Below are 15,079 nucleotides of genomic sequence, written 5' to 3' on the forward strand. Positions count from 1 at the left end.
GACTATATAGTAATGATGAAGTTTCTTAAATTTGAAATATTATGTGAGGATTAGGATGAGGCCCTTTTAATATTTATCATTGTGGTTTAATCTAAGAACAAAGTGGTTTTAGTGAGGGGGTCTTAAGGTTGGGAAAGGGGGGCACCAGCTGGCTTTGGTGGTATTTGGGGAGGGACTGGAACTGGGAGGGAAGGTCATTTCCACTCAGCTTGACACAGTATGGATTTTGTTTCCATCCTAATGGAATTGCAGAAATATTTGAGGGGAATCCCATTACGTAGCAATTGGAGTGCTGTAATAATGTACTCACAGTCATTTTCCCACTGCGGTTGGCCTCTTCTCGCTCTGCCAGGGCCTTCAGGAAGTTATCGTTGAGCTCCTTTCCTGCACTTGCCAGTGTCCTGGAAAAGACAACACTCAAAAGGCTTGAAATGTTTCTCTAAACCTGAGAAAAAGTCACATGAAGACTTAGAGGTTCTTTATTTATTGGAGGATTTTACATGTTAAACCCCTCAGAATGCTATGCTCTGATTCTACTCCAACTTTATTAATTAACTAAAAAAAAAAAATCAATGAATAGAAATAAATCTGTCCCTTTAAATGTTGGAAGTGATCGTAAATTTTCCAGACTGGCTTTGTTAACGCAATATTATATGCTTTTTAACAAGTAGCTGTTAAACTATCAACACCAAATATAATTTACCATTAAAGGTTTTCCTCGTTATCATAATTTTCTTCATAGGAAACATAAATCCACAACTATAAACCACACGACTCCGTGACTGCTTTCTACTCCTAGCTTCAAGCTGTCCCCATAGAAACATGGATTTTGGCGCACACTAATGGATCCGCACCTGAAAAAACACTGGCACTTATATTTGAACAGTTCACAGTGCAGTATGAGCAACAGAAGTCTGGCACGCGGCCACGGCGGACAGTACACAACATTCATGTGATTCACAGTGAGCGGACATCTTAACGCCTGCAGACGGGCCGCTGGAGACGGTTCAAGATGAAGGAGAAGAACTATGAAGAAAAAGATGATTATCTACAGATTACCTATCAGTTGGTGATTGTTAATCAGTACAATAAACTAATTTAGGACAACGACGCAAACTACATGCATCGTTTGAGTCTGTTTTTTATAACTCACTATTTTGCAACTTTGGGAATTTAAGCAGACATTGACATTATGGTTTAAGAAAAAAATCCCAAATCAACACCTTTTTATAACATATTCCATTAAGATGCATGCAAACACAAAACCCCCACCTACTTTTTAATACATTTTTTTTTCACAGCTAAAGTAGTTTTATCATGTTTGAAAAAGTTCATCAGACTTTAAGGCATGGGTCTGCAACGTTTGTAACTAAAGAGACATTTTTTTCAGTTCAGACACAAAAATCATTTGGAGTCACAATGTTTTACAGTGACTTATAACGTTGAATAAATATTACTATAGCAAATGTGTTATTTTAAAAGAATCACAATGTTCTTATTATTATGACTTTGGTTTTTTATTTTTATTTATTTATTTAAAAAAAAAACAAAGATTAAGCAAAGAGAGGACGGAAACTGTCTTTGACAAGAAGATAGATGTAATTAAAATTTAGTGGTGCTTGTAACTTTATTCTGTTGTGGAAATTCAATTACAATTACATTTTAAAATAGTTTTTTGCTTTTATCATTATTATTTAGAGCCATATTGGAATATCCAAAGGCCACAAGTTGATTTAAAAACTTCAACTCACTTTTTAAACTAATTTCAGTCCATTTTCTGACCGTGACATGATTTTTGCACCCTGGGTTCTTAAAAAATGAAAAGAGTGGACATTTTAATGAAAATAAATTACTATCTATTTTGAATAAGCAATAAAAGTCCAAAGAAAAACTTTAAAGACCTTTTAGTAATGCATTTTCATCATAAACTCTAATTCTTTGAGGTCACCATCACTCCCAAAATGACAACATTACATCTGATTATTAATAATATTACTTCCAGTCATAATAAGTAAGTTGGAAGTATGGAGAGAAGACTTTAAACCAAATTTATCCTGTGGTATAAATAATATTTTACTCAACTGTCTATAAATATTTTAAACATTTGAGTCCTCGTACTGCCTATGAAACATATTACCTCCATTAATAATTGCCATCAGCCAAAAGCCACATTATTGGGTATACAGTAAAATCTTTATCTACAGCTCTGTATCTGCAGTGCAATGGAAACTGAGTGCATTTTCCTAAATTATGTTTGACAAGTTAGATTTGATACTTTATTTCCAATTTCATAGTGCATTCCAGAAGTGCCACATTAAGCACAGACAAACAGCCAAATATTAATTTTAGCCTGATTTAACATCACAGTGAAGGAAAGGAGTCGTTACATTTCCCTGAATTTGTAAAAGGATTGTAACTCTCACTTTACGTTTGGCCTGTGCCTCGTTGTGAAAGTGCTAGAGGAATCTCACGGTGGTAGAAGTGCAGAGACGGCACATATTTGGAGGCCAAAACCTCACTCCATCTTCTGAGTGAGTGAAGGATTGCTGCTGGGTCACGGGGGCCGAGGCCCCAAAGTAAACACAGGTGTTGAGGAGCCAAGGAACCGGGGTTACCCCATCCAGTAGCACGAGCAACACACAGTCACAGAGAGCGAACGATTCTCCGCCGTAAACATGTGGAGATTTCCGTCAGTTAACAAATTTCTTATCAAGCCTCATTTAGGAGGGATAACAAGGAAGTTTCAATGAAATGATGGTTATTAGTTCCTAATGACTCGGCATTAAGGAGCCGGGACTTTTAAGTGTCCTGTTTTAGGATTGTGGTCAGGCAGGTGGGCAACATCATTAGGAAAAATGAGAAGAAAATGAGGAGGGAGCTGAACAGTCCTTATCTGGCCTGGTGAAAACAACTCGTACGCAAGAAGAACGTCTGTCCTGTAAGAGAAAAATTTTTACAAACCAGAAGGTGAAACTACCTGTGTTGTTGTCATGCTGTTCATTCAGAACATCCGGGATCCAGGAAATACAGAATATTCAAAATGCTTGAACACGAAAGATGTAAATGTAGATTGAAGCTGTTTAATGTCCCATTCTGAAAGGTATTCATAAGCGACTGGGTGTTCGAATAAACACTGAAATAATTAGATATGATTTTAACACATTTAATTTAAAGACAAAGATGGAAGGAGAAACATGCCAGGTACATCTGAAAAAACTAAATAACTGTTTCTAATAAAATAGTCTAATAAATAATCTCTCAAACAAAAACACAATGAATTTTATTTATGCAGTTAATTTAGGTTTTGAATAGTAATTCACACATTTAATCATTTCGTGTATTTAATCAAACATATTTATAGAAACTTGGCTACATCTCTTGGATTAGTTTATGGTTTTATTTACACAATCCCAAGTATAAATGTGTATTTGACATATTAATTATTACCTTATTTACAAAAATGTATAGGCCAGAATGGCATTGGACAGTAATGCTAATAAAAATGCATCTCTCCACTTTATGTATAGAAATGTAAATGTTATCAACACTTATCTCTAAACTGTAAAAGGCTAAAAAAAAAAAAAAAGTAGCCAATAAGTCAGATGTTTACTTGGCTTTCCATATTGTGTGTGTTACAGATGAAGTTTATGTAATGCTTTGTGCGCCTCTGTTGGGGGTGACCAGCTGTGGGTGCTTTGCAGCTGTTTACATGCGTATAAACACTCCACTCCACTTGGTTCCAAATCCCCGAGGCCTTTTTCCTGAGCCTGAAATGAAGTTTTTAAACTATTTACTCTCTCCAATAATTACACCAACAGTTTTGTGTTTACATACTTTAAAACACTTTTGCTTGGTTCGTTCTGTGAGTATACGTGTGTGGAAAAACTGCAAAGTTCCCCGCGTAGGAGAAATCAATAGCACAATAACATATAGGTAGTAATCGAGCACAAGACAACTGAAAGTTACTAAAGAAAGATGATGCTCCATTTAAGTCGCCTGAACTCTGGCATGTCGTCACAAAGCAAAAGTAGTGAAAGTCTACCGATCCAGTGAATGGCGAGGAGGAGGAAGTCAGTAGAAATACTTCTAAGTGAAGACATATCAAACTGTCTTCACAGTTTGATATTTCGGACCACACACCCCTCCTCTAAAAATACTCATAACTGCCTGGTTTTACAGTTTAAGTACCAAATGTGCCTTAATATGCATTAATATGCAGAGCAGAAACCGCCTTAGCGTTACCGCAGAAGCTAACATTTACAGTCTCCATTTTCTCTGCTCTTTGTGCTTCAGCTAATCTGCACCCAAGAAAACGAACGGTGTTTGTGGACTGGCTGCTCTACAGCCACTCACTGACAGTAGAACTGATTGTTTTTTGTTTCCTGTGTATTCATGGCACAATTCATAATTATAGCAACATTTATAACTGTTTATTTCCTGTTTCAGAGCACAAGCACATGCCTTTAATGATCTCTGAGGATTGGAACCACACTTCCAGTTTCTGATCAGTTTGTAAACTGTTGGGTGTTTGAATGAAGTTTTAACTGGTTTGATGAGATTGCAACTTCTATTATTTATACTTCAAAAGTAAGAGTTTTCCTCTGGGGATAAAGGATTCAAACAAAGCTTTTCCTGTTCCATCTTCCTCAGACTCTCACAAGAGCCTCCAGTAATTTTTTAGTACTGTTTACACTCCAATCTGTCACCCAGTAACATTTATTCACCTAAGTGTCAGCGACCGACAGCAGGGCCGGTTTTTCATCTTTTTCAATGACAAATCCTCTGAGGAGGAACACCTACAACAAGAAACGCTGAAGAAATCTGATATTGCACAGCATGTTGCAACACTGCAATTCCATCAAACCTGACAGCCAAATTTGATCTACGTTAATTTTTTCCCCTGTATCCCACATGTGATTATTCGCAACAGCAAATAGCTCCCAGTATAATTAATCGAATGCCATTAAAAGGTTCTTTGAGGGAAGAGGGGCTGACATTCCTCTTTAATTCGTAGCTCTCTTTCTGCAAATAAATATTCAGCGACTGGATGACGGGTGTTTTCTGTGATGGTTTCATGTCATGACGGGGAACAGATGTTACACTTTGCAATAATTTCTTATTCTGCTCTGCAGATTAAAAGAGTGAAGCTTTCATTCTCCTGCAGCTTCGACAATGCAGCTCTTAGGAAAACAGCGATTTCTTAAGAATTTTTTTTCTTTTGGGAAAGAGAACCTTCTGAAAAATATTATTTTGGGCTGGTGGATGTTGAGGGAAATTCCACACAGCATGACAATTTACTTTATTTCAAGCTCTTTATACAGTCCTCTGTCACCTCTGATTACAATGAACTGAACGTATCAGTTACACATGCGCTGCACAGGATATTCTACCTGAGCTTTCCTCGAGCTCTGCGGCCACCTTGGTTTTTGGGGTTGCAGAGGTGGCACGGCCTGTGCTACCGGCTTTAGACACTGGTTTTCAGTAAGGACCAAAGAAATGATTGTCTTTCTTGTGACAAAAAGCAGAACACTGCAAAAACACAAAGTTCTACAGTGTACGTCTGTCTAGTTTCTACCGCAAATATCTTAGAATACTTAAAATAAGATAAAACTGACATGCAACTAACTTTTCAGTAAGATATAGAAGCTTGTTTTAAGTTGACAAATCTATGATATTGGCAAAAATGTACTAGTAACAAGTGAAAATAATGTCAGTGGCACAAGTTTGTATTTTATTCAGAATTAAGGCATTATTGACTTAAAACAAGTTTATATATCCTGCTGAAACTTTACTTCTAAGACAGTCAGAAGTTGGCAGAGTTCCCAAAAACTGTACTCAAGTATGAGCAGCAGTACTTCATCACATTTTTACCCAAGTAAAAGTAAAAAGTACCCAATCAAGAAATTACTTAAGTGCAAAATAATATTTAGTAAAAAATCTACTCAAGTACTGAGTAACAGATCAAATTATCAATTACTTAATATTTTAAAACTGCATCATCACATGAATCAATATATAAAGTTAAGTGGAAATTTTGGTATTTTAAAGATCAAAATGGATAAAGAACAAAAAATAACAAAATCAGCCAAAAGAAAAATTTTCTAAAACAGTTTCTTTCAATAAGAAAAACAGATGAAACTTAAACGAAAACTGAAGATGTGTGTCTGAGTCTGGTGAATATTTGGTTACAACATGTTTGTTTTTCATTCAGTGGGTTGAGAATCCAGAAATTTTACTCAAGTATGGGTAATGTTACTTCGTAATAAAATTACTCAAGTAAAAGTTAAAGCATTGTAAAAGTACAGTTTTCCAAAAAAGTCATTCAAGTAAATGTAATTGAGTAAATGTAACTAGTTACCACCCAACTCTGAAGACAGGTTTTGTCTCATTTCCAGCGTACAAAGATATGAACACTAGAAACTCGACCAAAAGTACTTGGTAAGATGTTGTGTTTTTCCACCTAACTTTTACGATGCTGCTTAAGACAGAAACAGAAAAATGTCCACTCAACTTTACATCACACAAAAAGAAAATTAGGCTAAATGCCAGTCCTAAAATTACAGAACGGGTTCTTGTGTGAGAACGACTGTCTGTTGAGCACATGTCAGCATTGTGGTTTCTTCCTCATCAGTTTATTAGCTTACATTGTAATCCAAAGCAGCTCATATGAAATCATTTAAGCGTATTTTTCAAGTCATTTCAGCTGCTGATTAGAGAAGAATTTCACCCGAGGAACAACATTGTTACAGGTCCATTTCTTAGCTCCTGTTATACATGGGCGCAGCTGTTCAGCAGGCTCAATTCAGCCTCCTTGCCCAAAATCACAAGCATAGATTCCAAAAAATTTAAACAATTAGTCATTAAAAGACCTTGGGCAGGAGATCCTGCTCCTGGAGGCTGTCACAACCATCCTAAATCTACAGCGTGGACAAGAGCAAATATGAAGCTGACAGTTCTGCCTGTTAGCCTCATAGAAAGGCTAAAGATGTTAGAGGTTGAAGTTAAAACAATGTCGGAATGTCAAAAGTGCTGAGTTAGTAAAGAACATTAATGTGCCTTGCAGAAACTCCTTTGAGCTTACAAAATGTTGATACGACTTGAGCACTTGCACATAGCAACCAAGTTCTAATCGATTAAGCTCCGCACTCATGCTTAGTCTCCGCTGCTTTAATATCAATATTTACAGATACTCATTTTCATCTGATTGACTTGAGCTGTTTTCAAAAGAAGAGCGAGCAAAAAAGTGATTCTACGAAGTGTTCGCTTAGGGAACTGAATCCAAATTAACCCAACACTTTTGGATTTATTTTGCTAAATAAATTGCTAAGATGTTTCTTTGTTGGTCTAAAACATCTAGAGGAGTTTGAGGCTGAGCTTTATTTAATTTAATATCAGCAAAAAACACGGTGATTATGACTAAAGATCAAAGTTTTTTTAATATGAAAGGCAGTAGCTGCAGGTCAAATCCACATTAATGACAGTTGGAAATGTTCACACAATGCACAATCGAATATGAAATGTACAACAGACCAAATTAAGTAAAACCTTTCAGTCAGATTTGTTTGAAAGCTTCAGAAACAACAAGTAAGCAGTGATTCAGTATTACTCAGTCAAAAACAATCATTTTTTTGGTGTCCTACATGCAGCCTACAAGCAATGACACATGGTTCCTTAAACAAGTCATTAAGATGAAATGCATCTAAAATGTGGAAACATCCAATTTGTTATTTATTATCTGTTTGCACCCACTTATTGCTGGGCTGTATTCATACGCGTGTGCTGCATGGAAGGATGTGGTGGTGAGCTGAAGCCTGGCAGGATGTGTATTTCTGAGCAGCTTGCAGGGGAGAGGGATCCAAATTTACACACCCGTCCAAAATCACAGAGTGCAAGGGAGGCAATTGGCCTGACAGCACGTGTAATAGAGACTGCACAACCTGGTTGCCCCAGGGCCCTTGGCGGCATGGCGGCCATTGAGAGTGGCGGGGGTTTAGGCTTGCAAAAAAAAAAAAAAAAAGCCAGTTCGGGATTGGCTTCGTGACGTTTCTCATGTCAGTCACATACACAATCTTATTTTTGCTTCGCATCTGGAGGTTGGTTCGGCAGAGAAATGCACCGGTTTTCCTTGGCACCGCGAGTGATAGCTTCACTTTTAATATAGAGAGCCGCGAGGCGGAGAATTCTTGAGGCGGACTGTAAAAACGTAACTGCACAATGGACAATGAGCGTGACTGTAGCCGGGAACGGTGGGGAGTTCGCAGGGAGCCTCATGAAAGCCGCGCAGGAGCGACGTGAGCACGCCAGGTCGCTGCTTCTGCTGACACGGTCTTCTGGGCCCGAGCCAGAGTGCAGAGGAAACAGAGGCCTCTCTTCTGCTCTGCACCGACTCTCCAGTCCTCTTGTTGCTGGTTGAGACAAAACTGAAGACTTCAAATTCAAAGTCTTTACATAAAACTAAGTAAGCTTAGGTCCTCTGAGAAAACAGAATCAACCCTGGATGGTGGTTAATTAAACATCACCTTTACCCCTGCAGGTGCTTTGGTTCAATTTGTTGATCTGTGTGTTTCTGCAACGCTGAAGACATAAGGAGTAATCTAAGAGGAGCAACTGCTGCTGCCCATCAATCTGGGAAGGATTATAGGGCCACCTTCAAACAATTTAAATCCATGATTCTACAGAGAGAAATCTAAGCAAATTCAGCTTTAGTAATAAAGTAAATCTGCCAACAAGTAATGACAGTAACCAGGGGTAGTACAGAACAATACATAAAACATAAGATGTATAAAAAGACTATAGTAAATGCCATGTACTTGTATACCGATCCCAAAGCATATCTCATTCATCCATTCTAAAATACATAAAGACATGAAAACACATGCAACCAGCATTGTGATAAACATAAAATAAACATCTCATGTAACTTAATATGGACAATACAAACACTTTGGTGAAAACCGGATGCATTGTGTTTCAGCGTTATGGCAAACATAATCATTTTCAACACCTGTTCATGGGAAGGTTTTCTGTTTATAAATAAAAAAAAATGGTAAAAGAAGAAAAGTAACATAGAATAAACAGATAAATGAGTGTAGACAAAATGTTTAGCTCAGAACCAGATACTTCATCCACCTGAGATTGGAGCCAATCCTAGCACTTCTTAAACAATCCCCTCATTCTGACAACTCCCTACCCAAACAACCACACAACTGACTAAGCATCCCATTCATCCCAGTTTCCGTTTTCAATCGTGTATTAGATTTCACTTATGTTTGATGAGAGCACCGGCTCTTTTGTTTGTTCTTTTTGTGGTGTGCTCGCGCCCCTCCACCTCCCTTGCCTCTTTCCTCCCTTCTTCGCCTCCCTTTCACAGCCAAGCTGTCAGGAGGAGCATGTTGTCGTTAAAAATGAGACAGGGCAACAACGGGGCAACATCTGATTAGCATTCAGCACACCATCTCCACTCCCCGAGGTATTTTATTACCACAGGTGCAGGGGCATTCACTGATCAGATGCACGCTATAGGCAAGGTTAGCCCTTAATTGAAAACAGCTCTATTTATACACCTGCAGGCACTAAAGGTCTCAGAGAAAGAACAGGGAGGCTGAAAAGAAGAGAAAGGAAGGGGGGAAACACAGAACAGTGACAGAGCTGTGAAAAAAAGATGTGCCTTGGGAGGAATAGTTTAAGGCCCACAGGGAAGGGAATGGCATTCTCAAAACAGTAAGCTGCCTAGTGCAAAGACGATATGCATGGAGGTGCAAAGGTCTGCAGAGAGGAATATTGCTTCATAACAAAGACTGCAACAGGCAGAAACACAGAACTGAACACAATGTTTTCCTATAACGTGATAGGGAGTTTGAATATGAAACAGCACCTCTGAAGAGTTTGTAGGCTCTTATTTTTGCATTGTCCTGATTACCTTCAGTCACACTGCAGAGGCAATGCTTCACTATTTTCAAACTGCAAGTATAACAAGAAGTGATGGGGTCCAATCAGAAAACCACAAAAAAGGAGAAATCTGCTCTGAGACACCTCAAAACATGGCACTGTTACGGTTAGCAAAGTCTTTTGCAAGATTCAATATCCAAAGATGGGAAAGTAATGAAAGATGATCAGTTTATAGGCCTTTTCCATGTGGACCTGTAGCAAAGCTGAGATTTTTCATTTTGTTTAGATTGCCTGTTCACACACAAGGGTGAGAAAACCTTTTAACAAAGATTGCAACAATCTTGAGACTTTAAAACACTATTTGTCGTGTAGATGTAAAACATCTATCTATGCTTGTAAAAATGACAGACTTTCAAGAATTAATGCAAAGAGATTGTGATAAATACTTTCAAAACTTTTCCCACCGTCAATGTGAAATATCCTGTGTAAATCAACCGAAAATAAAACAATTCTGTAGGATGAGAAAATACTAATCATTTGTTTAAGAATATTTAATATTCTCTCATGTCAGCATTCCACATCTTAACTTTGCAATATTTGCCAGACTCAAGAGATTTACCTCTGAACTCAGGCTAGGCCATTCCCAAACTACATTTATTTTTTTGGATGCATGTTTGGACTCACTGAGAAAAATCCCTCTTCATCTTCAGCTTTCTAAAAAAGTTACTCAGTTTAAATAGTTTTCTGATTATCAACACACAGCTGTAAAATACCAACAAAAAAAATCTCACTTAATGCAGTTTGTTCAGTTGTGTAAAACATACAAGTGATGTAGTTTTTTCCAATAGGGCTGTCAGGTTTTGTTCACATTTGAAACGTCTATTCTAAAATAAAAACTTCTGAGCTGAAATGACTCATTAAAATTCACAATTTAAAGTCTGTAAAGCTTCAGTGGGCCTTCAAATTACACTAGAACATTAGGAATGTCATTTCAAACTGCTTTAATCTGGAATTTTGAAAAAAGAAGTGGTTCTACTGGTGAGCGCTTAATATAACAGTCAGTGTAAAGCTCTTAAACATATCTTAATGTATATTTCACATTTGAGTATACATTGTGTGAAGAGTAATCTTGGAAAACGTGTGTTTTAAGTGTGTATAAAAAAATCTATCCTTATTGTTTCCATGTTGGATATTTTTACAAGGACAAGTTCTGTTCATAAGATTAAATATCAGGGAAGCAGAAAATGTTGCATGTCAGGTTTAAAAATACTTTGAGTTAAAATGCTTTTTTTAAAATCTGACACTTTCAGTTTGATGTTCAGAAGGAAAATTTCTCAATGTTTTGAAGAAAACAGATTCTCAAAAAGCAACACTTCTACTTGTGAGCCCCAAATGGATTACTGAATTCTGTATGCATAACAAATATCTAAATGAATAAAAACATTCATTCTGTCTGTAAAAATTAGTCTTCTTGTTATTAAATGATTCACCAGTTTGAAGTCAGTTTGAAGCATCATAGAAAGAAAAGCCAACTTTCCCTTCTTTTCCTTTCCTCCCATGTAACTTCTCGAAAACATCTAAAATGTCTGCAAAGATTTTCAGTGTAATATTCTATTAAAACCTGTGACTGTTGACAGGAAATCTGTTTTACTGCATTCCAAGCTGCATTAGGACCTCACAAACACGATCTGGACCTTTCAAAGGAGCCGCATGGATGTAGATCTTGGAGAGCGAGCAAACTGCTGTGTATATACAACATCCCAATGTTCCCGCACAACATTTCCCCGGATCCTGTTGGGACAAGATGAAAGGCTCTCAGCCCTAATATCACTGTAACTGCAGGTGTGGAGGCTCCCATTTCACCAGTGTCACTGATGTTCGCAGACGTTTCTGGGAGAAGGGCGGGGGACAGCGCTGAGACATCTGCACGTTTGGATAAGCATCTGAGGGTTCAATCAGATTCAGAACCTCGCAGGTAAATGTTTGGATACTCTGAAGCCCTGTGTGTGTGGCGGGTGAGGGAGGGAGTGTAGTGAGCTCTCTTAATTGTCTGTTCTGGCTTGTCATCAAAGGAGACATTACAACCACAAGTTTGTGTGGAAACTGAGAACAATATCTGTGTGATCACTTTCCTCTGAAGGGCAGTTTGTTGGAAACTCCGCTTAGTAGGAATGTGTTTTGGCCTGTTCATGCTAGTAGCTTTTAGATGAATTTAGACACTGCGCTCCAATAAAAACCTTGTATACATGTGTAGTGGAGTTAATAAAATGCTCCTCTTTGTCCTCTTATACATATAAAAAAAGTAAGGATTAAGTAAAAAAAAAAGAAATGAACAGAATCCAAAAAACTTTGATTAGTTGTCAAAACTAGACATGAATCTTAAAGTAAAATGGAGGAAGAAAAATTTGTCAAGACATTTTGCTGTTAAATTTCACACAAACTCGAAATCTGCATGAACAATAAGAGATACAAAGCAAGACCAGAAAAAGCATGAGATACTGGTTATATCCACAGTTTAAACTGAAAGGACTAGCAAATCAATCAATCAATCAATCAATCAATCAATCAATCCATTCATCCATCTATTTATGGTGTCCTGCAACATGTCTCTGCTTCTGGGTCAAATAATTGTATAGTTAGCAGAACTCTGGAGAACTTGACAGCAGAGGAAATTCAGTCATTTCATTCAGGTGTGTTGGACCAGAGTCCATCTAAAAGTTATAGGACACTAAGGCCTGGATTTGAAGACCCTCTCCTCCATCTATCCGTCCATCTGGACTGTGAGAGGAATTTAACATGCACCAAACAAAACTCAGTGAGAGATCTCGCTTTGACTACCAAGAAACCAGTTACATCATAAACTTTCCGGGCATCCCTGCATCTTCACCTACAATCTCCAGAGGGAAATTTGGAAGACTTCTCCAGGTCCAAAAAAACACCAAAGCACAAACTGGAACGATTATCACATGAGTATGTGACCAAGAGTCAAGATTTGGTCCAGCTTTGAACAGTGCTGTTTGTCTGACGTTGGCAGGTTTTTCTATCTGTCATTTGAGTGAAATTTTATCATTTACCAGCACAGATGTCAGGAAAAACAATTTTTCTGGGTTTTGTATTTCCCAACAAATTCTACAAATTCAAGTTTTACTAAAACAACCTCAATATTTTATTGAATTTGAGATTTTGGTGAAATTGACAGGTGGTTTTTGTGCATCCTGCTAGTCACTCAGATAGCACGCTTTGCCGAGAAGCCAACTCACATTGGGCGGCTCCTGTTGTAGAAAACGCTGCTCTGTTCAGCCTTTGCAGCCTCTGCAGCTGCTTTCCTCTCCTCGAATTCCTCCCTGCTCAGGATCATGCCCTTGTGGCTGTGCTCCACCAGCTTGCGGGCCAACTCCCTGCTCTGCAAGAGACAAGGAAAGGTGAGGAGTCAGGCAGCGAGAGACGGGAAGGCCTGCAGTATGGGCTGGACATCGTCGGGATTTTGCCAATTTTGGGTTTTTGGCACAGTTTTAGCCAATGTTTTGAATTTGTTTGTCTTGCTGGTGTGTGTGGATTTTAGCTATTTCACCACCACACCCAAATTATAAAGCACAAAACCTGCTATGCATCACCACAAGGTTTAATTTGTTTTTGTGTGTGTGTGTGATTTGATGCCTTTTCTCAGACTCATTCATGCTCTAAATGTGCACGTGTTTCTGTGTGTGTGTGCAAGCGAGCGTGTTTCTGCGTGGATTTTTCTAATCACCGTTTGCAGACCCAACGTCATTGAAGCCAAGCCATAAAGTCATCATCTAAAAAGCTAATCTTGCCATCAAATCCAGTGGCTTGTTAGATCAAAGCATCTGCCACATGTCCATTTAGCCAAAACCCCAACTGGGATCCGAGAGGAAAAGTTCTATTTTCCTCTAACTTTGATGTGGCGTACCAGAAATGAGTTTCAGACATGTGCCGCTCCTAAAATTGGCTTAAAAATCTGAGTCGTTATTCTGGGGCTAATTGAATCAGACTAGTTAGAAGCAGCAGAACAGTACCTGGACTAATACTCTGACTCTAGAAGATGCCTTCTTAACTTCTTCAGTTCTCTGAGCATAAAGCATTAACTCTGACAAGACCTAAAGACTGCAGTATGTGAACAAATAGGTTTATAATAAGCTGATTTATCAGAGGTCTGCCTTTCTGCAGAGGTTAGGTGACCTGTGACCTGGAGTCACAACACACAGTGAACTGAGTTGGATTCAGTGCAGCAGATTAGCAGGTCAGATATATGAGTTGGTCTCTTCTCTTTGTGGACACAGGTGTTCAAACAAACTGACTGCTGAAGAAACTCCACATATCATTAGCAGGTGTGCCATCTGCTGGACACAAGCAAAATTGTTCATTTTAATTCTTATGAGAAAGAGGTTCTCAACACACTGATAGATCACGGTGTTCTCTTGTAATAACAATACCTTTTAATCAGTAATTTTCATATAATGGACAACTGAAATAGAAGAGCAGAAATTAGCACAAATATGACCTGTTGGTGAGTTCATATAATTAGTTAGATCCACCTAAAGTTCAAAATTATTACCTGCAGTACCCATGAAGGGTTTTCTCGATTCAAAATGACTGGTTGAACTTGTGTGTGGCTGCCATCTAGTGTGCGTTAGTAGTTACTACAACAAAAAAACGTTTAAACGTTAAAGTTATTATTTTAACTACAAACTATTTTTAACATAAAAATAGTAAATGAAGCAGCGTTTTTGATTCATTTATAAGCCAAATTTTTATTTCATACCTCGCCAACAAATGAGTGCTTTTTGAACAGTAAGTCGAGAGAATAACTAGGAGGGAACACATTAATAGCCTTATAGAGACAATTTTCCCCGACAATTGTCGGCTTGTCGCTGTCCTCCAAGCACTTGGTGTGAACTTCGCTCTTAGAGTGACACGGAATGTTAAAAACATGCCGAAATGAAAAGAAGGTCCCGGTAAATCTGAGAAGTAAGAAAGAAATGCTTCAAACCGCACAGTTACCAATAGCATGGATATGAGTTTTAATTTCATATTCGGAACCCGGGTTACTTACTTTTAAATAAAAAAAATCCGTTGGAGTGATTTTCGAGTCCAGATAATCTTCATAATCTTTAAAGTTAGTGAGGAAATCGTAGAAGCGCTCGGCTGTGTTAAGCTCCATCTTTTGTTTGAA

General features: G+C 38.0%; 1 protein-coding gene across 6 annotated transcripts in view; it reads right to left on the reverse strand.

Moving 5' to 3' along the window:
* cfap299 (cilia and flagella associated protein 299) overlaps positions 1–15,079 on the reverse strand; it is a 71,372-nt gene extending 56,293 nt beyond the window's left edge. For 2 of the 6 annotated variants that reach the window (XM_044112410.1, XM_044112413.1), the window contains exons 1-3: positions 14,960–15,079; positions 13,149–13,291; positions 311–401 (exon numbers count right to left, since the gene is read on the reverse strand). In XM_044112410.1, the coding sequence (XP_043968345.1) occupies positions 311–401; positions 13,149–13,291; positions 14,960–15,067 (342 nt within the window). In that variant the 5' untranslated portion in view covers positions 15,068–15,079. Of the gene's footprint in view, positions 1–310; positions 402–13,148; positions 13,292–13,922; positions 14,247–14,339; positions 14,372–14,461; positions 14,547–14,668; positions 14,868–14,959 lie in introns of all 6 variants that reach the window. The other 4 variants (XM_044112412.1, XM_044112411.1, XM_044112415.1 and 1 more) reach the window with 4 other exon arrangements.

Source organism: Gambusia affinis, linkage group LG03, assembly GCF_019740435.1.
Source record: "Gambusia affinis linkage group LG03, SWU_Gaff_1.0, whole genome shotgun sequence".
NCBI classification, from domain to species: Eukaryota; Metazoa; Chordata; class Actinopteri; order Cyprinodontiformes; family Poeciliidae; genus Gambusia; species Gambusia affinis.